This window comes from Rhinopithecus bieti, unplaced genomic scaffold, assembly GCF_001698545.2.
Source record: "Rhinopithecus bieti isolate Rb0 unplaced genomic scaffold, ASM169854v2 scaffold_24390, whole genome shotgun sequence".
In the NCBI taxonomy this organism is placed as follows: domain Eukaryota; kingdom Metazoa; phylum Chordata; class Mammalia; order Primates; family Cercopithecidae; genus Rhinopithecus; species Rhinopithecus bieti.
Window position 1 is genome coordinate 1,723,854 of NW_016811706.1, and position 24,570 is coordinate 1,748,423.

Below are 24,570 nucleotides of genomic sequence, written 5' to 3' on the forward strand. Positions count from 1 at the left end.
CGGTAGCTTGTTGGAATAAAAGAATGTAAAAGAGTATAAGAAGAATAAAATTCTTTATAAGAATAATACAATACCTTTGAATATAATTCTTCTTATACTTACTCTACAATTTTCTACAAACGTACTTACTCTACAATTTTCTTTTTTTTTTTTTTTTGAGACGGAGTCTCGCTCTGTCGCCTGGGCTGAAGTGCAGTCGCTGGTTCTCAGCTCACTGCAAGCTCCGCCTCCCGGGTTTACGCCATTCTCCTGCCTCAGCCTCCCAGTTAGTTGGGACTACAGGCGCCCACCACCTCGCCCGGCTAGTTTTTTGTATTTTTTAGTAGAGACGGGGTTTCACCGTGTTAGCCAGGATGGTCTCCATCTCCTGACCTTGTGATCCGCCCGTCTCGGACTCCCAAAGTGCTGGCATTACAGGCTTGAGCCACCGCGCCCGGCCTATTTAACCAGTTTTGTAGTTTTCTTTGTATAGATCTTGTACATAGTTTACTAGATTTATATCTAAGTATTTCTTAGTTGAGGGTGCTAATGTAAATGGTATTGTGTTTTTAACTTCAAATTCAATTTTTACATTGATGATATATAGGAAAGTGATTGACTTTTGTGTACTAATCTTGCATCCTGCAACCTTGCAATAATTGCTTGTTAGTTCCAGGAGTCTTTATATCAATCTTTTGGATTTTTTTTACATAGATGATTGTATCATCTGTGAACAAAGACAGTTTTATTTCCTCCTCTCATATATTTATATATATATATATATATACACACACATATAAATACTTTAATTTTACTTTTGTCTTACTGCATTAGGATTCCAGAATGACGTTGAAAAGGAGTGGTGAGAGGGCACTATGCATTTTAAATATTGCTAATCACTTCATAAATGTACAAATTTAGCTGCTTTTCTATCTTTCCCATAGCTTTGTCCTGTTATTTTAACACTTTCCATAGGGCCTCACATACAGATCAGTGAATTTCCTATTCCTTTGTCTGCATGTACCATATGCTTATTCACTAACATTGAATTCATGGCCAACCACACTGTAACTTTTGCCTGATTCAGGCCTATCTAGCATAAGTATTTTCTTTGTAAAGCTCATCACAGGCTTCTTGCGCTTAGAAATACTAGGCAGCACTTCCGTACTATGTTTGGGGACCATTTTAAACAGTGAAATCACCAACAAAAAACATAAAAGCATAAAAAATGTGGCACTAAATAGACTGCAAAAGAGATACTTGTTTACAATATGATAATCGAAACAAGAAGGCAGAGCTTTGTCTTGTTCAAGCTCAGCTGGGAACGTCCACTTTGGGTGACTCAAATTTTTCACTACTCTCTGCACATCTTTGAATGACCACAAAAGTATCATAAGCATTGATTTTGGGGTTACAAGTTAATTTTAGGAAATAGGTGAATCACAAATATAAAACCTGCAGGTAAGGAGGACTGACTGTAAAGCTGCCATAAATATTCATGTGGAGATTTTATGTGAACACACATTTTTCAACTCAGTTGGAAAAATATCTAGAAGCATGAATGCTGGATGGTATGGTAAGATTATGTTTAATTTTATAAGAGACTGTCAAACTATCAAAGTGCCTGTACCATTTTGCATTCCCACCAGCAATGAATGAGTGTTCCTGCTGCTCCACATCCTTCCCAAGCATTTGATAGTGTCAGTTTTTCAGATTTCAGTCATTCTAATAGGTGTGTAGTGGTATCTCCTTGTTGTTTTTATTAGCAATTCCCTAATAACTTATAATGTTGAGCACCTTTTCATCTGCTTATTCGCCATCTGTATGTCTTGACATCAGGTGGTATGAGTCACCCTACTCTGTTATTCTTCAATATTGTATTGGCTACTCCATGGCCTTTGCCTTTCCAAATAAAATTTAGGGCTAGTTCATTAATAGCTACAAAATAGCATCTGGGATTTTGACTGATACTGCATTGAATCTATAGATAAAATTGGGAAAAATGGGCATCCTAACGATATTGAGTCTTCCAATCCATGAACACAGAATCTTTCTATTTATTTGTGTCTTCTCCAATTTATATCTTCTTTGGTTTTTAAAATCAGGATTTTGTAGTTTTCTGTATGTTGGTCCTGTGCATATCGATTACATGGCTTAGAGTAGGTCCTGAAATAAGTAATATGTCCTTTAACTTTGTTCTCATAGTTTTGGCTGTTATAGAGTCTTTGCTTTGCCCATTTTAGAATCAGCTTGCAAATTTCTATGAAAAACCTCCCAGACTTTTAATATTATATTGCTACGTATTAAAGGATATGTAGCTTGAATATATAAAGAAGTCTAATAACTCAGTAAAATAAGACAACCCAAAGTAAAATAAGCAAAATATTTGAACAGGCACTTCATTAAAGAAGATATAGCAATGTAAGTAAGCATTTGAAATAACGCTTACCATCATTAGTCATTAGAAAAATATACTACATACTCCAGAGTGGTTAAAAATTAAAAAGACTGACAATACCAAGTATTGATGAAGATGTGTAGTAACTGGATATCTCATATATTGGTAGGAATCTAAAAGTGGTATATCCAATTTGGAAAATAATTGGACAGTTTCTTTTCTTTCTTTCTTTTCCTTTTATTTTTTTGAGACAGAGTCTTGCTCTTGTTGCCTAGGCTGGAGTGCAATGGAACGATCTCAGCTCACTGCAGCTTCTGCCTCCCGAGTTCAAGTGATTCTCCTACTTCAACCTCCTGAGTAGCTGGGATTACAGGCATGCGCCACCACATCTGGCTAATTTTGTATTTTTAGTAGAGACGGGGTTTTACCACGTTGGCCAGGCTGATCTTGAACTCCTAATCTCAGGCGATCCACCCACCTCAGCCTCCCAAAGTGCTGGGATTATAGGCATGAGCCATTGTGCCTGGCCTGTCAGTTTCTAATAAAGTTACCCTTATCATATTATCCACTACACCCATGCATAAAGTTCATGTGGTCCTTATTTGTAATACTCAAAACCTGTGGGGAAAACACCAAATATCTATTAACTGTTGAATAGAAATCTGTTGGTATATGTATATAAGGTAACACATTCAGCATTAAAAAGAAATAAACTAATCAGACATGGAAGAATAAGGTGACTCTCCAAAGCATTATGTTAAATGAAGGAAAAAAGATAAAAATACTACATACAGTATGATTTAACTTATGTGAACTTCTGGAAAAGGCAAAACTACAGTGGTCTAAATCAGATCCATGATTGTCAAGAAGGATGGGAGGCCTGGCAGGCTGGGGGCAGGGACTGATGGCAAAGGCACTTGAGGGAACTTATTTTAATGGAAACCATTCTGTATCTTGATTTTGGTGGTGATTACATGGCTGCCTAGATTTGCCAAAGCTCATCAAACTGTATAGTTAAAATGGGTTGATTCTATTTAATGTAAATTATTAAAGATGATAAAAAGATAATAAACTTTAACTTACACAGATGTAAAATGTATGACATGAATAGAAAAAACAATAGCAATGGAAAAATAGAAGTTTATTGTTTTAAGGTTTTCACATTTTACCTTAGGAGAAGGTATCATATCATTTGAAAGTAGAATTCAAAAAGTAGATACGTTAAAGTTATAAGTAGGTAAGTTAAAACTTCATATTATAAACTGAGAAAACACTAAAAAAAACCTAGAATTTGTAGTTAATAATCCAGTAGTGGAAATAAAGTGAAAGGCTAAAATATATTCAGTTAACCCAAAAGAAGGTAGGAAAACACGCAAAAAGGAATAAATTACAGAATGAAAAAACAGAAAATAGTATGATGGTCATTTTATATCCAACTACTTACATGTGCATTATACGTAAGTGGTCTAAAAACTCCAGTTGAAAGGTAGACATTTTAGAATGAATAAAAAAGCAAGACTCAAATATAAGTTTGAAATGTAAATATGATTTAAATATAAATATAAAACACATAGATTAAAAGTAAGAGGATAGAAAAAGATATCACACAAAGCTCTAATCATAAGCTAGAGGAGTTCTGTTAACAGAAAAGAGTGGAAGTGGTGAGAAATGGGAGAAATTATAGCATATATAAATGATATTGAAATAATTGCAGCAACAACAAAAAAGAAAAAATGATTCAGGAGAAAAGGGGAGAATTGCGGGAGCAATACTCTTGAGAAGGCTTGATCCATTATGGACCTAGTGCACAAGTAGAGGACGTGCCTATAGGTAGGCACGTGGATAGGGCATCCAAGTAGACAAGTGGGCCACCTTCATGCTTTCCTACATATCATCTTGCCCTATTCAATGTTTAGACCTCCACTTATTTTTTCTTTTCCTTGCTATTGTATTGTCTAGAACATTCAGAACTATGTTGAAATATGGCAACAGTGTTAGAAAGCAGTCTTTTCTCTTAATTTAATGACATTTTTAATGTGTTACTTCTGATGTACTGATTCCCTTGTCCTCATGTCATTGATACTTAAGCAAACAGGTAGGAAGCTACTTTTTTCAGGCTTATTCTAGGCTAATCAACTTGGGATCGCAGACAGGTGAGCTAGGCAATAAGGATGTGTGCCAAGGGCACACTCGCATATACACTGTAATGCAGGAAACCTCCCATGCCACTTCGATCTTATCCTTAGGACTGATTTGTAAAACCTGCTCTCCTCCATTGTCCTGGCTCCTTCAAAGTCCTACTTTCCCCATGGGTCTCCTCCCCAAAAGCCCTTAATACTCTCTAGGGGCTACATTATTTTCCCTTAAAATTTAGGAAGTAAAACTTGTGAAGATCCTCCCCACCTCTTAGCCCAGGAATGAAAGCATGGTAACAAAAGCAAGTAAGTGTAATTGACTAGGTGATTGAAAAAGCTCTAAATCTTTCCTTTGCAGAGCAGATTCATCTATCTAACAATATGTTTGAAGTCTCTGCTTTGATGTCTCATAGACTCTCAAACATATTTCCAAAAGTAAACTTTTGTTTTCACCTCCAAAGTCTCTTCCTCTCAGTCGTCTCAATTTCTAGTAATGTGTTGCTTCCTTTCACCCAGTTGCTCCAGTTTGAGTCCTGGATCATCCTTGATGATCCTCAGTGACATTAGTGCTCCCTCACTTAATGCCATTTATACAGGAGATATTTTACCAGTTGCAATTTCTTTACTCTGTGTTCTTTAAGCTCAGTATCTGACTCACGATAGACAATATTTTCTGTGTAAATGAAGTTCTTTCCTCAATATTATTTATTTATTTATTTATTTATTTATTTATTTATTTATTTGAGACATAGTCTCGCTCTGTTGTCCGGGCTGGAGTGCAATGGCACCACCTTGGCTCATTGCAACCTCCACCTCCTGGGTTCAAGCAATTCTCCTGCCTCAGCTTCCCGAGTAGCTGAGATTACAGGCACTGGCCACCATGCCTGACTAATTTTTGTATTTTTAGTAGAGCCAGGGTTTCAGTATGTTGGCCAGGCTGGTCTCGAACTCCTGACCTCAGGTGATCCACCTGCCTTGGCCTCCCAAAGTCTGGGATCCACTGTGCCTGGCCTCAATATCATTTATTAATGAGTGCTTCTTATCCTTCTTGATTAGGAATTTTTGGCTATCACAGGCTGAAACTTTTCTGGATCATGAATTGCATTTCTATTCCACTAATTATTTCTGCCTTTTAATATGATACAATATAATTTCAGTGGCTGTAACTTTGAGAAGTAAAAATTTGAAGGTAACTCCATTAGTACCTTCATTTGTTTTTGGACCTTTTTTTTTTTTTTTTTTGGAAGGGGTGTTCGCTTTTTTTACCCGCCCGGGGTTGAAAAGGGCGGGTCTCGGTTCACCACAACCTCTGCCTCCCGGGTTCAAGAAATTCTCCTGCCTCAGGCTTCCTGAGTAGCTGAGATTACAGGCATGTGCCACCACACCTGGCTAATTTTATAGTTTTAGTAGAGATGGGGTTTCTCCATGTTGGACAGGCTGGTCTCGAACTCCCGACCTCAGGTGATCTGTCTGCCTCAGCCTCCCAAAGTGCTGGGATTACATGCATGAGCCCGGCCTGTTTTTGAACATTTTGTCTTATGCTTCTGGATGAATTTTGCTACCTATTTGTATAAAATGTCTTGCTGAGGTTTTATATTTAAGTGTTTTTAGAAATGGAAAACACTGGGAGGAGTGCAGTGGCTCACACCTGTAATCCCAGCACTTTGGGAGGCCAAGACTGGTGGATCGCCTGAGGTCAGGAGTTCGAGACAAGCCTGGCCAACACGGTGAAACCCCATCTCTACTAAAAATACAAAAATTAGTTGGGTGTGGTGGCAGGTGCCTGTAATCCCAGCTACTTGGGAGGCTGAGGCAGGAGAATCACTTGAACCCAGGAGGTGGATGTTGCAGTGAGCTGAGACTGCACCATTGCACTCCAGCCTGGGTGACAAGAGCGAAACTCTGTCTCAAAAACAAATAAAATAAAATAAAATAAAGAAATGGAAAACACTGACAACATTTTTAATATTGTTGAGCTAGCATGAAAATAGAAGGCACCCTTGTCTGGTTTTGTTTTAGTACAATCCAATAATTACAGTGTCTCCTTACCAGGTAATTTAATTTTAAAGTGTTAATTAAAAAAATAAAATTTTTATGTTAACAAATGCTGAGTCAACATCTATGAGGTGAAGATTTTTATAAAGGTACCTTATTGCCATAATGTGTTCTGATTATTATTTTGTTGGTGGTGTGACAAATTCTCACTCTGGGGGTTAAATCTTACATGATATAATATTTAATATATGACGTTCATTTGTTCAGATTTTGTTTAAAAGGAAAGATATAAAAATTCTACTTTACCAGTTACGTAATATGTTTTATTTTATATATGCAAAGATTACCATCTTTTTTATAATTTATATATGCAAAGATTACCATCTTTGACAAATATCCTAAATAGTCTTTTCTTGTAGGAATTGCTTTTGGACTAGGTGGTCTTTTCACAGGCTGGGAATAGCTATCTTTAAATGGTAGACTGTGAGACCATCCAGATCACAGGATATTGGAAATGAAAGGCGCCTTCAGCATTTTCTAGTAACAGCTACTTACTTTATGGGAGAGGAAACTGAGGCCCACAAAGAAGAAAAACTTAGACAAAGTCAGATTGAGTTTATGACATAATAGTGCAGGTTCTCCCATGCTACAGTGCTGTTCTTTGAACCAAATGCACTATCATACTTGGAAATTCTATCACTACCCATTCCACAGCCCAGGAAGAACCAGGAGGGCAAGTCTTTGATGTCACATTTATTTCATCAGCTGCTTGTTTGCTGGTTTCCTTGCTTTGGCAGTTGGAATGTGCTTGGGTCTCACTTGATTTCCAAATTCCCAGTTTCAGCCATAGGCCCTGGCATCTCCACTCATGGGCACCACCCTCTCTTTTGGGTTCAGTGATGATATCTGCTAATATCTCCCCCTTTTCAGGCAACTGAAGCTGTGCTGTAGATGTCATAGTCATATGGATGGGAATACAAGAAATTTATTCTCCTCCCTGCTGGACAATTTACTAGGCAGGTGACCCTGAGAGTAAAAGCAGTCCTCGTGGTGATCCTTCTACTCTCACGACCCCATCCCGAGACACCCAACAGAAACTAAGGAGGAGATTCACTGGTTGTCGACCATATTCTCTCTGTGTAGTTTCCACTTCAGGATTATTGCTGTCCTACACTTGCTATCCATGTTGTACTAGAGGAAGGAAGCTTCCTGCTTTACAATCTGAACCCAAACTGGGTTTTGACAGAGGTTTTGTGAGTGTATGTATTACATTCAGCAAAATATAATCTTAATGCTAAAATATTGAAATACTTTATGTATTTTGATGATTTGTGGGGGAAACAGGATAAAATATTTGAAAGGAGGCTATTCAAGAAAGTACATAGAGTCACTGTACTTAGACACAGGCAGATGAAACCAATCTTCTCCATCACCTATAACTCAGATTCTTTCTTTAAAGGAATTCCTAATGAGCCCTAGAGAAGGTCATATAGAGGGTGTGGCTAGTATAGTTTCTGCCACAGGGTGAGTACCTGAGACAGTCTTCTTCTCCAGGTGGCTTAGGTGTCAGATGAGCCTATGGAGCAGGAGAGTGAAAAGGGTTGAGGAAATGGCCTGTCACTTAAACAGTGCCTTTGGGGAAGCATATTCAAATACTTTAGGAAAGAAAACCCGGACAAGGGAGTCTATAAAGGACAGACTGTGTTTGACTCTTGACACTGAATTAAGCCCCCAAAGTAGTGTAAGTTTCTAGAGGGAATTATAGGCCTCGCATTTGTTAATGTGTTTTAAAACTTTACACCTTTCCATCTCTTTATCCCACAATTTTCTGTCTTTGATTCCTGAACACTATCCACACCTGATGCACTCTGTTTGGATCTTTGTCTTGATCCTTGTATAAAAGTGTCCATACCTGATGCACTCTGTTTGGCCCTTTGTCTTGATCACAGAGCCCAAAAGAACCTGGCCTAGCCCTGCCTTCACTTGTCCACCCTCTCACCCTATTGCCCCTTGTATGACTGCACCTGCTTCGTGGGGTGCTGCCCTGCCATGTTGGGATGAGGACCTATGAGGCCTGGATTCCTGACTACCACAGATGGGCAGGGTGGAGCTCAGGGGAAAGACTGCCCGGGTAAAACAACTGGCTGAAACAGAGATGTCCTTCTTCCCTGGTTATAGAGTTAGGGTCCAGGGTAGTAAGGTGATTGACTGAAGAGCTGTGGCTTCAGGTTGTGGACACAGCCTCCTGATGGTTTCTCTCCAGAGTTGAACTGCAATCTTCTCAACTTTGGGGTCATGGAGGAATCTGGAGGCCTTACGCTTCTGTGCCAAATAAGAGAAAGTTGTAGACATATGAGGGAAAGAGATCTTACCCTTTCAGTCCCCTTCCTGGCCTCCATTACCCTTAGGGATTCTATTATTACACTCCACCAAGAATGAGCATCTTAGGCTCTGGGAGTTGCAATTTCCTGATGGATGCATGGCTCATAGGAAAAAGCTCTTGTTGGGTGGGCTTTAGGAGATGAAGCATCATAACCTATTACAGCCTATGTTTTCATCAGGAATATTCCTACTGCTTGACTCAGAGGAATAATAAAATTAAAATTAAATAATATCATATATCTGAAAGATTTTGACCAATCAAAAGTGCTCCTCATATGCAAAGGTTTACAATAGTTACATTTAGAATTTTGTTAATATGAAATCACTTTTCATTTATTCCTTCCATGGTTTCAGCACTGAGAAAGTTAAAGCATAACAATCCATCTCTTTAAAACAAATGGCTTTATTTTATGAGAGTCAATTTTCTGAGATAGGGACAAATTCTGTTCAAACAGGGATCTAGGGAGTTCATCTTTTCCATTTCCTGGTTCGGGAAAAACCATAACATGTCAAAATTAGTTTTTTTTTTTTTGAGACCGAGTTTCACTCTTATTGCCTAGGCTGGAGTGCAATGGCACAATCTTGGCTCACTGCAATCTCTACCTCCTGGGTTCAAGCGATTCTCCTGCCTCAGCCTCCCGAGTAGCTGGGATTACAGCCATGCACCACCATGCCTGGCTAATTTTGTAGTTTTAGTAGAGACGGAGTTTCTCCATGTTGGTCAGGCTGGTCTTGAATTCCTGACCTCAGGTGATCCACCTGCCTCGGCCTCCCAAAGTACTGGAATTACAGGCATGAGCCACCGCACCCGGCCTAATTTTTTTTTTAAACATTATTTATCTTTAAGGCCCTCTGAGGTACATGGTGCTACTGTCTTTCTTGACTATCTAGTCCTATTTCTCAGTCGCACTGTTGGAAAGTCTTTCCTTCCAACGTCTAATTTAAATTTATGTTGCAGTAGCCTGATCTTTTTTGTCCTCATCTTGTTATGGAAGAGAAAGCGACATCTCTCAATATTAGGGCATTTTAACTTTTGTTAATTTTCTTTTGAAAATTAACTTTTGCTAATTTTCTTATGACTTTCTTCTAAGTCCCGGNTTAAACATTATTTATCTTTAAGGCCCTCTGAGGTACATGGTGCTACTGTCTTTCTTGACTATCTAGTCCTATTTCTCAGTCGCACTGTTGGAAAGTCTTTCCTTCCAACGTCTAATTTAAATTTATGTTGCAGTAGCCTGATCTTTTTTGTCCTCATCTTGTTATGGAAGAGAAAGCGACATCTCTCAATATTAGGGCATTTTAACTTTTGTTAATTTTCTTTTGAAAATTAACTTTTGCTAATTTTCTTATGACTTTCTTCTAAGTCCCGGATCCCCCCCTCCCTCCTCTCTTTTTTTTTAAATGAGACAGGGTCTTGCTCTGTCTCCAGCCCAGGCTGGAGGGAAGTGGCATGATCATGGCTTACTGCAGTCTTCACCTCCCCAGGCTCAGGTTATCTTCTCACCTCAGCCTCCGGAGTAGCTGGGACTACAGGTGTGCACCACCATACCTGGCTAATTTTGTATATTTTGAGCATCCAGGGAAAGTATCTCACGAGCCTCTGGATCTCACAGTGGAGGCCATAGTTCCTTGTTCTGGAGTGGAGGTGATGGACCAGGTTTGGAGAAAGATCAGAGGGGTCTTCTCTGGGACTGTCTGTATTTAAAGATCCCCAAGAAGATTTGTACTCTTAACAAACTCCATTTTGCCACGGGGCTGAAAAAGCATAGAGTGGGTTCCAATACCAGAGAGACCCCAAGAGTAGTCAGAATCTCCAGATTTCCTCCTCTCCCTGCCTCTTGTATCCACAGCTGAAGGCTCCTCACCCCTTCCATGGGATATAAAAATCCTTGAATTCAATATTTAATTCTGACTTTGGAGGCTCTCTCTTTGGGCTCAGTCATGTATATCCTTGATAATCAATGGGATACAAGAGCCAGGAGCTTTGGCACCATACGGGAGTCTCTTAGAGGTAGAGAGTCGCGGATCTCAGAATTCAAGCCCAGCTTAGACCTACTGAATAAGAATCTGTTTTTTAACAAGGGACCCAGGTGATCTGTATATATGCAAAATTTTGAAAAGCCCCAATTTGTAAGTTCTTTCTTGGATAAGTAAAGAAAAGAGTTCCACATATGGCTTTTGTGCTATAATTCTAGGCTCCTGGGTATTTTGAGTATTTTCTTGAAATGCTAGAATTAGCATCTGGGCGTTTGAAAACTGTAACTTGACCACCCTGAATAATCATTCCACTCTAGCCTGCCTGCCATTCTATCCCTGTGCCAGCCTTGGGAAGCTGTTCCCCTTTTCCGTACTTGCTGTCTTTACAGACAAGAACCATATCTAGCCGAGGCATGAGAGTGTTCTCAGGCCCTCAACAGCCATTCCAAGGGAGAAAAAGATTCTTCCATCCCTGTCCATGTGCTGTAGACTGAATGTCTATGTCCCCTCCAAATTGATATATTGAAACCTAATCCCCAAAGCAATGATAGTAAGGTGTGGGGCCTTTGGGAGGTAATTCACTTATGAGGGCAGAGCCCTCATGAATGAGATTAGTGTCTGTATGAAAGAGAACCTAGAGAATTCCTTTACTGCTTCCTCCATGTGAGGACACAGTGAGAAAGTTGGCTGTCTATGAACTGGGAGGCAGGGCCTCACCGGACACCAAATCTGCTGGCACCTTGATCTTGGACATCCCAGCCTCCAGAACTGTGGGAAATAAATTTCTGTTGATTATAAACTAACGAATATGGTATTCTGTTCTAGCAGCCTGAACAGACTCAGACATGAGGCGATTGAGCTGGACAGAGGAGAGACTCGCAGTACTTATGAATGCTTTAAGGAAAGCCAATTCCCAACTTGGTTGAAGTGGGGAAAGAAAAGAACCTGGACTCCAGCCGTAAGCTAAATGGAAGATCCTAGGGTGAGACTTTGGGATGAACTCCATATCTCGCTTCGTATCTCCATTTTTTTTTTTGTATGGAAAATGGATACAATGAGACTTGAATTCCAGATCCCCTCCCTTGTTTCCTTATCCAAACCTTGGAATGGTGCTCTTTTACCTCGAATCTGAGCATCTTCCTGCAGCTGAAAAATAATGAGAATACAGAGTCAGAGATGATAGGGCTGGTCTCCTGTGGACCTGCAGTGTACTAGCTATAGACTTGGTCAAATGCAGGGATGTCTGTTTGGGAAAACATGGGCTTCTTGGACATGGAACTCCCAAGATTTCTTTCTTTATTTTTTTGAGACAGAGTCTCGCTCTGCTGTTCAGAATGGAGTGCAGTGGTGTGATCTCGGCTCACTGCAACTTCCACCTCCCAAGTTCAAGCGATTCTCCTGCCTCAGCCTCCCCAGGAGCTGGGATCACAGGTGTGCACCACCAAGTCTGACTAATTTTTGTATTTTTAGTAGAGATGGGGTTTCACCATGTTGGTCAGGCTGGTTGAACTCCTGACCTCAGGTGATCTGGCCACCTCAGCCTCCCAAAGTGCTGTGATTACCATCCAGCCACTTTGGCCACTGTGCCCGGCCAAAATCCCAAGACTTCCAAAAGCACAATTTGTATTGTTTTTGTATCTCTCACACCAAACCACTTAATATAATGCCCTGCATATAGCATATGCTCAGTAAATGTCTTTTGAATAATGAATGAATAAATAGGAGCAAGCTGTGCCTCTTTAGGGGTGGGAGACACATAATTCATCGCTTATAGTCATAACTATTCATACCAAGGTCTCACATCTTTTATTCTTTGTGGCCCTCTGGCCTTCTGCTATGTCTTTGCTGGGCCCTTTTACACTCCTCATTGAGTCTCCAGTGGTTCTCTGCAGAGAAGCTTTAACTACATATAAAGGATCTTTAAAAAATTCCTTCTTGGCCAGGCGGGGTGGCTCATGTTTGTAATCCCAGCACTTTGGGAGGCCAAGGTGGGTGGATCACCTGAGGTCAGGAGTTCAAGACCAGCCTGACCAACATGGTGAAACCCCGTTTCTACTAAAAATGCAGAGGTTAGCTGGGTATGGTACCACACATCTGTAATCTCAGTTACCCAGAAGGCTGAGGCAGGAGAATCACTGGGACTTGGGAGGCATAGGTTGTGGTGAGCCGAGATCATGCTACTACACTGTAGCCTCAGGGGCAGAACAAGACTGTCTCAAAAAAAAAAAAAAAAAAAAAAAGAAAATCCTTCTTAGGCCGGGCACAGTGCCTCACACCTGTAATCCCAGCATTTTGGGAGGCCAAGGCTGGCAGATGGCTTGAGTCCAGGAATTCAAGACCAACCTGGGCAACATGGCGACACCCTATCTCTACAAAAAATAATAAAAAAAAAATTAGTTGGGTGTGGTACTCCCAGCTACTTGGGAGGCTGAGGGAGGAGATTCGCTTGAACCTGGGAGCCAGAGGTTGCAGTGAGCTGAGATCACGTCACTGCACTCCAGCCTGTGCACAGAGTGAGACCATGTCTCAAAGAGAGAGAGAGAGAGAGAGAGAGAGAGAGAGAGAGAGAGAGAGAGACTGAAATCTATAGAAGAAGAGCCAAGGAGAGCAGAGGAAGAGGTTTCATTTCTATTTATCCAAGAAGGGTAGCTCTTGTCTCTAATTCGTACTTCCACACAGACATACTCACCTAATAAGGCAGTTTACTACATCACTAGGGGATTCTCCCCAACTCAGTCACTTATCAGCATTTCATACAACCACAGAGAGTATTCTTGCTGAGAGAAGTTCTAGCACATACAATTTTCTGTCTGTATTATCACATTTCCTCAAGGGAACTGTTAGGCATCTTCTTGTCTTAGCTGCCTAGACTGACAAGACAGTGGTACTCTTTAAGGGAGAAATCACTAGAAAAATAAATGAAGCTGAAACCTTGGTCAGAGGCAACATCTCAGTAGGGTAAGAAAAAAAATGGGATCAAGGCACATGATAGGGCTGGGGAATTCAGAGAATCAAAATCTAATCTCGCCTCCTTTTGCATATCCTTAAAAACTGTCAGCACCTGACAGAAGACAAAAATATAGAAAAAATAATATTGTAGTTGATTACTTTATTCCAGAGAGATTTCACACATAAAATTAAGTTACCTAGTCTCCTAGCCACTAGGCTGTAGGATGTGAGTGCCAAGAGACTGTGGCTTTGTAGCTCTAGCAATAAATCCTCACTGACTTCCACTCTACAGAAACCTCTGGGCCACCATTTCTTTATGTGGTAAATGAGCAAAATACAGTAAAGTATTTAAAGAAGACTGGGCTGTGCCTTGAATGTATAACGAAACCTACCATCATATTTATTTTCAGTCTAATTCGTTCTTATTCTGAAGCTTAGCATAGGTATTCAACCGATATTTATTTACTTGTTGGAGGGAGTGTAAAATCATATGATCACTTTGGAAAAAGTTCTGGCACTTTCTTTTCTTTTCTTTTTGGCTGTGAGTTTACCCAATGCAAAATAATCCTCTCCAATTTTACTGAGGTAGATGTACATCCACAACCAAATCTGCCTCTAAACTGGAATTCAGTTGCTGACCCAGCCCCAGCTCGACTTTCTTGTCGGCACCAGGGGGCACAGCATTCTGTCTGTAGGTATCTCTGTTGGCTCCCCCTCTTGTGAGTCTTGCAGATCACTAACCCTCCAGACCTTTTAGGCCGAGGCCTGCCAGTCTCTGGATGGCTGTGGCGTAGAGTGACAGGCACAGTCTCCGGGTGATGAAGGTAATCATGGAGATACTGGATACCCTCATTGATAAGGTACCAGTAGAAATGTCTCCAGGCAAACGATTGCTTCATGTAGCCTCGGGACTTGAGAGACTGTATGGCCTTCATGATGTGAAGGATGGGCACATTCTTGTCTGCCAGCTCCGGGTGCTTAGGCATGTGGACATCCTTCTTGGCCACCATGACTCTCTCCTTAAAAACGAGTTCATAAATGGCAATCCAGTTCTTTGGCATCAACATCTCAGTGGCTATAGGGTCCAGGGCCGGGGCTGGCAGTTTCTTATAAAACCAAGTATCTGCCTACTGTATTACCCAGCCATGAACGGATCCAGTGACTGTTGGAACTGTGGGTTGTCTCCCTTGGGAGAAAGTGTGAGAACTTTTAGATAGTTGTTATCTTGTTTGGTGGAAATATAGTGTATGTCGATATTCAGGAGCTTCCATTTGTATATAAGGGTACATATGGAAGATGAGTGGTTAAAGGGGTAGAGTGCGCCAATGATTAATTCGTTGCCTCTCGATGGTTAATTCACTGCCCTTTGTTCACTCTTGGTTATATTATAAGTACCTGATTATTTTCTTGTTCTCAACAGGATGGTCTTTTGACTCTTACACAAGCAACTTACTCTTTAGCTAATATAATAATTGTAAGAACATGAAATAGTTATGCTACTGTACAGCATTATAATTAAGATTATTTCCTTATATAAAGAGTCATCGAATATCACAGAAAATAAAACATGTTGGACACATTATTCATTTTATATAATATTGTACAGTGGGGGCTGACACAAGAGGCTCTGGAGAATTTTACTCATTTTTAATCAGAAATGATTAAATGCTCAGTTTCCTATACTGTAAGTTCAAAAGTGATCAATTATCTTTTAATTCTCATCTCTATCTAAGGTTTTACAAGCAACTAATATGGTAAGATTGGGATGTTGAAGTAGCTGGTATTTATGTGAAGGCCTCTTAGAAACTCCAAGTAAATGTCTGTATTCTATGAAAGTTCACTACAATTTGCTGTGGGTATCTTATGGGCATTACTGGCTTCTGCACATATATACCCTTCAACTATAAAGTGAAACCTGGCATTTTTACGTTTGAGAATTGAAATCAACATTTTCATGTTTGTGAAAGGCCATACCTGTGCTTTCAAGTCTGTAAAAATCACTGAGAATTGGGGATTAAACACCCTTAAAACAAACAGGACCTGTGACAGCTTCAAATAAGTGGGTGTCAGGAAGGGGCACTGACGTGCACAGACCCGAGAAACTCTGAGAATATGAGACTGCACAAACGACAGAACAAGGTGAGAGGGAGCGTGTTGATCCTTCACCGTCAATCAACAAACCACTCAAGGAAAGAGAAATAAATGTGCTCCTTCCTGAAGCCTTCCCCCACTTCCCACCTCTTGCCATGCTGTCAAAAATGATTCCTCTGTCCTCACCTGGTCCCACAGGGTTTCAGTGATGGTTACCTGTCTTTCCTGTAGAAATAAGAAACAAATGTTGGAAACAATATCCCAATTCTCCCAGAAACTGAAGTGACACATTATGAAACATTATGAAGACAAGGTATTTCTTGGAATTGAGCTGGACACCCCAAATCATCCCATTTCTCAGGCAGCCAAAAGTCTCCTGCAGCCCTGCGGAATCATTTCATCCCATATATCCTGCTTCGCTCTGGATCTAGCTGGTGTGTGACAGGTCCAAACAGACCCATTTGTTTACCACCTTGTCAATGCCTGTACAGCCTGCCTGCCCCTGGAGTCAACTGGTGAAGTAGTGGCATTGGAGATATTACTGGTGTGGTAGACAATGACCCACTCTACCAGCCAGTCAAGAGCACCCCATCCCTTCTCAGGCAGCTTTTTTTTTTCCCCTCCTATCTACAACCTCTTCTCCTTCCCTCTCCCTAGGAATTAGAAGGCCCAGAGGATCCAGAGAGTTTGCATACCTTACCCACCTGTGATCTCATTGTCCCTTCTGTGGATGTGCTACAAAGAAAGAATGATATAAACCTGATGAGGAGCAGAGAACGTGGGCTAAAGGCTTCTCCTAACTCTATTCTATCACTCCAAGCAGGAATTCTTGAAGTTTTTGTACTAAAAATCCAGGAAGGATAGCCAGGGTCCTGCCTCTCATATCCCTTATGGGAGGTGTAGGGACAGGTGGGAACCTTGCCTCATCTTCCAAGTATCTTGGAAGCCCTTTGAGAACTCTAAAGCATGGAACATTGGAAGTGAAGGTGATGGTCACTGTCATTAAACCTTGTCATTTTCCTGCCTGCCTAATTTATGTCTACTCTTCACCCTTCACCCCACCTAACCTGTCAAACTTCCGAGGTCCTCTTTAGAAAGTATACTCAATTAGCAAACTGCTTCCTTTTATCCCCGAAAAGTGTTCTTTTCCTTCGTGACTTCTGATGGGGTGGTAATGGGGATGGAAGGCTGAGGAAGTGGAAAGATTTTGCTTATTCTTGGCAGCACAACTGAAGCTCTTATTCCTAAATACCACCTCATTCCTAAATCAGTGCCAAAGTCACCTAGGAGAGGATGTATACAGATATACAGGTAACTGGAAGAAAGAAGAAGGGTGAAAGTGAGTGAAACCTGGGTAAGCAGTCTGCTCTACCATGTTTGCCAATCCTGAGCAAACAGCCTCATCTCCTGGCCATGTGGTTCCTGCTAATACAGTTCCTGCCATCAAAAAAAGCAATAATTTCCCTTTGTGTTTTATCTGATAGACAAGGCTGTAATCACTACAAGTCAGTGAAATATTTGACAGACTCCAGCCTAGCAGTTGTGAGCACAGCTTAGTTCATAAACCTCGTTTCGTTTTTATTCACGGGCATATCTGCCAACCTGTAGCTATCTTGGGCGCACTTTTACAAATTTATATGCTGATTTTCATTTTTTCCGCACAGACTGAAGGCCAGTTTGGGGCCCATAAAACTCCTTGGAACTAACCTATCCCAAATTCGCTTTCCCACAGAAGAGAAAATGCTGGGATTTGAATCCAAAAGAGTATAGGTTTAAGAAATAGGAAAATAAAAAAAAAAAAAAAAAATCCAGAAAAGAGAGGGAGGAACCAGATCTCAGAAGTAAGTCACCGCCTTTGGAAAAATGACAGGAGGACAAGAGCGAGGGGAGGCTGCTAGAGTCTGAATTAGAAATGTGTCCTAAACCCACCCCATTCTCAGCTTCTGATCACATCTGTGATTCAACTGGCGCAGCTTGCAAGAAATACAGCGACTGGCAAAGAAATACCTTAAACTATTACTATGGGCGGCTGAGCTCAGCAAAATCGCAGACTCATAGGGACAATGACGCTGATTTATAACCAAGCAAGTACAATTACACACACAGAAAAAGTGGGGCAGGGAATGAAAGGGGAATGTGGAGATTTTTTAAAGATACAGGCAAAACCAAATTACAATGTTTAAGAATGAATGCTTGGGTGATAAGCCATAATAAAAACCAAAGAATTGATTACAAAAAAGAAAAGAAAAAAAAAAGCAATAAGTTTTCCCAAACAGGAGTAGGGAGGCCAGTAATCACAGGGAGTCTGGGGACCCACAATAGAGTGAAAACTGGGCTCTAGATGACACTGAAGTTCAAGACCAGCTTGGGCAACATAGTGAGACTTCGTCTCTACAAACAAAACAAAACATAGCACAACAAAACAAAACCAACAACAAACAAACGAAAGAGCAGCAGCAGCAACAACAAAAAACCCCAGCCAGGCATGGTGGCAGACACCTGTGGTCCTAGCTTACTCAGGAGGCTGAGACAGGAGGACTGCTTGAGCCCAGGAGTTTGAGGCTGCAGTGAGCCGTGATTGCACTACTGCACTCTAGCCTCAGCAACAGAGCAAGCCCTTGTTGCTAAAAAAAAAATAAATAAAATAAAGTAAAAATAAAAAGACATTGAGCCTACAGATTTCCAGTTAAGAGGAGACTGTTGATGAACATTGATAGCATTGACATCTTATCAGATGGCTCAGGCACACAGTTCTGCCAGCTGGAGTGCTATTTCTCCATAGAACCGGGCAGAGCTACTACTCACTGCAAATCCAAGCCATGCCCCTAATTCTGAAAACATCCTTTTAATTTATTTAATGATACATATTAATCGTACATATTTATGAGGCACATGCGATAGTTTGATAATGCATACAATATCTAATGATCCAATCAAGAGTATTTAGGATATCCATCACCTCAAACATTGATCAGTTCTTTGTGCTGGAAACATTTCCACTCTTCTCAGCTAACTATTTTTGAAATACATAATAAATTATTGTTAATTATAGTCACCCTACTATGCTATTGAACCTCAACCCTAAGCCTGTTTCCTCACCTATAAAACAAGAGGAGTAATCTTTCTCTCAAGGATTTGGGGGATGATTATATGAAAGCATTTGTAACTGTTAAGTGTTTTCAAACGTTATTGTTGTGTGTTATTTTTACAGTGTCCTGTCCACTTTCACCATCAAAAAGCATATGTTCATCAGCAGAAAGGCCAGGGCTCTGGTGTGGTTTATGTGCTTTCTCATATGGAAGTCTAGGAGACTCCAATATCTACTCATTATTTTTTCCTCAAGGTCCTGCAGCTGTCTGGAAGAGAATTCATACTCTTAGAGCAGATTCCCAACTTCCTGCAGACTCAGGCTTCTCAATTCCTTGCTGGCTCTCAGGCTTGAGGTCCAGTTAACCATTCCGAGCACTTTCATAAGTTAGGCAGCTTAGAAATTTATAAGTTATTTTTCACTTTCTCTTCCCAAATTTCTACAAACTTTTAGTTTTGCTATTGTTGCCCAGGCTGGAGTGCAGTGGTGCAATCCCGGCTTACCGCAACCTCCGCCTGCAGGGTTCAAGCGATTCTCCTGCCTCAGTTTCCCAAATAGATGGGATTACACGCATGCACCAGCACGCCCAGCTAATTGTTTGTATTTTTAGCAGAGATGGGGTTTCTCCATGTTGGTCAGGCTGATCTCGAACTCCCAACCTCAGGTGATCTGCCCGCCTTGGCCTCCCAAAGAGCTGGGATTACAGGCATGAATCACCACGCCCATTCCCAAATTTCTACAAACTCTTATCTCAAAACATCTGCTGCAAGTTCAAAGGCTCAAACCAAGTTCTGATTCCTTTATGAAGCTTTCCTGATCCGTAAGTTCACAGTAAACCCTCCTTCTTTTCCGACTTCATGAATACCATCACCTGGGTCTCATATTTAGCCTCAAGCAGCGGATTCTAGCCCTCTTTTCCACCGTAGACCAAGGGAAGCTTGATTTTAGGTGGTTGGCCTTAATTCACACTATAGAGGACACAAAGGACTAATATCCAGAATCTATAAGGAACTTAAACAAATAAACAAGAAAAAACCAAACAACTCAATTAAAAATTGGACAAAGGACATGAACAGACACTTCTTAAAAGCAATTTTTGTGTGTGTGAAATAATTCGTTTTATACATTCCTGAGTTTCAACCATACATTCTTTTTACAATACAGCAAACAAAACAATGAAAGATATTCAAAACAAGGTTCCAAGTTTGGCCCAACTTGATTGATTGGGTATTTGTGTTTTTAGTAACTTTACAGCTTTTTAAAATGAAGCTTTTAATGAAGATATACCACCGAGTCTTGCTTTAAAACCAAAAGTATCCAAACTTAGTATCACATTATATATATATCATAAGAAAAGCTATTCTATCAGGTAACAAAAATGAAGCTCCCCCCTCACCTAGCACTTCATCTGGAATGCATCTTGAAAAGATCAGTAGCCTGTTGGACTTAAAGAAGCCATTCCCCAAAATATTGTGTGAAAAAATTTATTGAGATATATCAAATGACACGACATAACTCAAAAGTTTCGGCTCATCTGGAGGGGCAGGCAGAAAAACTGGTACAGATGTTCTTGACAATTATACAAGCAATGAAACACGGGCTTCACAAATACAACATCACTTCAAAGCAACCAGAGAGTGGTACATGAATAAGTCAATATATCTGTTACATCACAGGGAATTTGCAGTTCACCTTTCAGATTTTCCATCTAGGTAAGAAAATACTATTTTGCGAGTTTTTTCCTTGTGCCTCGGGTGTATGCAAAAAAAAAAAAAAAGGCCCCAGCTGACGTGTAGCAACATCTCAGGCACTTAGGTCTGTAAAAATGTTCTAAAGTGCAGATGAGTACATGATGGATAGAATTCTCTCGCCATTTTTGTAAAACAAAGCGTTTCTAATATTTTACAGACAAGATAGGACAGTTTTTTTATTTTTTCCTTTTAATGAAGTTGAAAGTTGAGAGGGTTTGTTTCTTCTTCTTTAACTTATTACCAAATACCATATTTCCTTGCAAACTCACAAGCACATGCACAGTTTTCAGCTGTCTGGCATACTCTCAAAGCTCTCAAGAGAACATTCTTGAGTCCCGTTTGTAGGACGCTGTAATAGCCCCACCATCATTCTGGAAAGCGGGCGAAAATGGGATGAGAAGACTTGGGAATGTCGCCAAACCAGTGCCAAATATACTGCCTTAGGTCGCTATTTACCAAACCAGGGTGTTGGATACTGCCTCTAGCAGGCCAGGAGAAAAGCAGGTATCATGTGAATCAGAAGCAAAAAGATATGGCTGGTGCTCAGGCCCTCCTGGGCGTTGAGCTTAACCAAACTGAGGACCAGCCACGGGCCTTCCACCCAACCCAAGAGACTTGGGAAATATCAGGAAACGTAAGACGAAATTCATCCAAACCCAATACTTCTTTGAGAAGCCAGGGAGAACAAATGCTTAGTGTGATACTTAGCTATTGCATTTACAGGGACAAAAACAAGACACCAAAGACAAAAGTTTAGGGGGAAAAATATATATGAGTCGGCAAGTAAAAATGGTGATTGTCTATATACACCCCCATTCCACCACTTCCTCCCAACTACACCCCCAGTAGCTTTCTCTCTAGTTTCCCACAGCAACGTTACAATCAGAAAAAAATAGTCTCAGGGGGCAGGATTGGAGCGGGGGGAGGATATGGGAAATACAGATCAAATCACAATAGAAATTTTTCAAAATAGTACTGATTCCCACTTAGTCATCATCTTCTCCCTCATCTCAGTTTCTCGTTTTCGCTTACATGACCCTCTTCTTCTTCACCAGCTCTTCTCATCTTACCTCGTCATCTACCTCTCCAATTGTTATAACCTTCCATCCTTTCTCCCAAACTCACGTCCTCCTTCTACCTACTTCCTCTCACTTCCTCCTCCTCACCTTCCTCCTCACCTTCCTCCTCCTCCTCCTTGTCCTCCTAGTCTTCCATTACCTGAGCATCTTCATCATACTCCTCCTCATCCTCCTCCTCCTCCTCGTCATCCAGGCACTCCACGTAGCCCTCAGCATCCGAGTTAGAGGCCTCCTTGTCGTCCGGGTCATAGCCGTCGAGATATGAATTGCGGGAGGAGCTTGAACACCTTTTCTCAGTAGTCGTTCAGGTTGGTTACCTCGCAATTGAAAAGGTCTAAGCTCTTGAAGTTTTCTAACTTTTTCAGGGGCTCTATTGTGCTGAGGTCTTTAATTTTGTTGCCACTTAAATTTAGATGCGTGAGGTTTGGACACTTTTCTGCCAATACTTCTAGGCCCCCTGAGACTCTGTTACCGCTTAGTTCAAGCTTCTTAAGTTTGTTTAACTGTGGTAAGTTTGCGATTGAGGTGAGGCCTACGTTGATTGTACTTAAGAATTCCAGTTCTTCAGATTCATCTGTGAGGCCTTCCAATTTGCCTTCATTCGACCGACTGTTGTCCAGGACAAGTTCTTTCACATCAGAGGGCGTCCTGTTCCGCAGCTCTAAATGAATCCGTTTGCCCATCTCCATCTCTCGCGCTTGCTCTCTGCAGAGGCTCCCGCGCCAGCAGAACTCAATCATTAAACACCGAACCCATGACCGCACGTCTGAAAGCTCAACCAGCTCTGCTCGGTTCTCCAAAAGTAAATTCTTAATTCCACCCACCCCCAAAATCTATTATCTCCCATCACATTAAATTGTGCTATCATTCACCCAGTTGCTCCAAAACCTTAGAATAATGACTACTTCCTTTATTTTTCTATTTTACATCAGATAGATGTATTGGCTGTACCTTTACAGCGTTTCCTAAATCTGATCACTTGTCATCATCTCTAGGCCACGCCATACTATATATCTCAAGGACTATTGCCAAAGCCTCCTAACTAGCTCATTCTTATCTTCCTGAAGCAGCCAGAATGCTCATTTTAAAATGCAGAAAACCCTAAAGACTCTGACAAAAGGTTACTAGAACTGATAAACAGTTTTAGTAAGGTTTCAGGACACAAAATCAATATACAAAACTAGTGGCATTTCTATACACCAATAGTACTCAAGCTGAGAGTTAAATTAAGAACACAACCCCATTCGCAATAGCCACAAAGAAAACGAAATACCTAGGAATACAGCTAACCAAGGAGAGGTGAAAGATTTCTACAAGGAGAACTACAGACCACTGCTCAAAGAAACCAGAGATGCACAAATAAGTGGAAAAACATCCCATGTTCATGAATTGTAAGATCAATATTATTAAAATTGGCCATATTCCCCAAAGCGACTTACAGATTCAACACTATTTCTATCAAATTACTGATGTCATCCTTTACAGAATTACAAAAAAACTACTCTGAATTCATATGGAACCAAAAAATAGCCTGAATAGCAAAAGTAACCCAAGCAAAAAGAGCAAAACCAGAGACATCACACTACCTGACTTCAAACTATACTATAAAGCTATAGTAACCAAAACAGCATGGTATCAGCACAAAAACAGACACATAGACAAATGGAACAGAATAGAAAATTCTGAAATAAAGCCTTACACTTAAAACCATCTGATCTTTGACAAGACCAACAAAAACAAGCAATCGGGAAAGGACTCTCTAGTCAATAAATGGTGCTGGCTAACCATACGCAGAAGAATGAAACCAGACCCTTACCTTTCACCGTATACAAAAACTAACTGAAGATGGATTAAAGTTTTAAATGCAAGACTTCAACCTATAAAAATTCTAGAAAATATACCCCAAAAAAAGGAATCAGTATATAGAAGATATATCTACATTCCTATGTTGGTTCCAGCACTGTTTACTAAGATTTGGAAGCAATCTAATTATACATCAACAGACGGATGGATAAAGAAAATGTGGTACATATACACAATGGAGTACCATTTAGCTATAAAAGTAATGAGATTCAGTCATTTGCAACAACATGAATTGAACTGGAGATTATTATGTTAAGTGAAATAAGCCAGGCACAGAAAGACAAACATTGCATTTTCTCACTCATTTGTGGTATCTAAAAATCAAAACAACAGAACTTATGGAGGAGAGGCTGGGAAATGTAGTGGGCGCTGTTGGGGGAGATGAGGATGATTAATGGGTACAAAAAATAAAAAGAATGAATAAGACCTACTATTTGATAGCACAACAGGGTGACTATAATAAAAATAACTTAATTGTACATTTTAAAATAATTTAAAGAGTGTAATTGCATTATTTGTAATTTAAAAGATAAATGCTTGTGGGGATGGATACCCCATTATCCATGATGTGCTTATTTCACATTGCATACCTGTATCAAAACATCTCATGTATGCCATAAATATATATATCTAATATGCACCCACAACATTTTAAAAAATTAAAAAAGAATAAATAAATATAAAAAATGAAAACAAATTCTAGAAGAAAACTTAGTAGATGCCTTTGTTGACATCAACCTTGGCAAAGAATTTTTGGCTAAGTCCCCAAAAGCAATTGCAACAAAAACAAAAGAAATGGACCAGTGGGACCTACTTAAATTAAAGAGATTCTGCACAGCCAAAGAAATAATCAGTAAACAGACTACCTACAGAAAAGGAGAAA

General features: G+C 40.3%; 2 protein-coding genes and 1 pseudogene across 2 annotated transcripts; all 3 read right to left on the reverse strand.

Annotated features, from left to right (window-relative positions):
- Positions 1-8,637: 8,637 nt before the first annotated feature.
- Positions 8,638-21,810, reverse strand: CUNH12orf54 (chromosome unknown C12orf54 homolog). The gene is made up of 6 exons (XM_017894714.1): positions 21,778-21,810; positions 16,093-16,131; positions 13,895-13,927; positions 11,920-12,012; positions 10,484-10,584; positions 8,638-8,829 (listed from the first exon to the last, which is right to left on the reverse strand). Exons 1-6 carry the CDS (start codon positions 21,808-21,810, stop codon positions 8,688-8,690), a joined length of 441 nt encoding a protein of 146 aa, XP_017750203.1. The 3' UTR covers positions 8,638-8,687.
- Positions 14,222-14,882, reverse strand: LOC108543893 (40S ribosomal protein S10 pseudogene; annotated as a pseudogene).
- An 82-nt stretch (positions 21,811-21,892) lies between the features above and the next one.
- Positions 21,893-22,610, reverse strand: ANP32D (acidic nuclear phosphoprotein 32 family member D). Its single transcript, XM_017894724.1, has one exon. It carries the CDS (start codon positions 22,562-22,564, stop codon positions 22,118-22,120), a length of 447 nt encoding a protein of 148 aa, XP_017750213.1. The 5' UTR covers positions 22,565-22,610; the 3' UTR covers positions 21,893-22,117.
- Between the last annotated feature and the right edge of the window lie 1,960 nt (positions 22,611-24,570).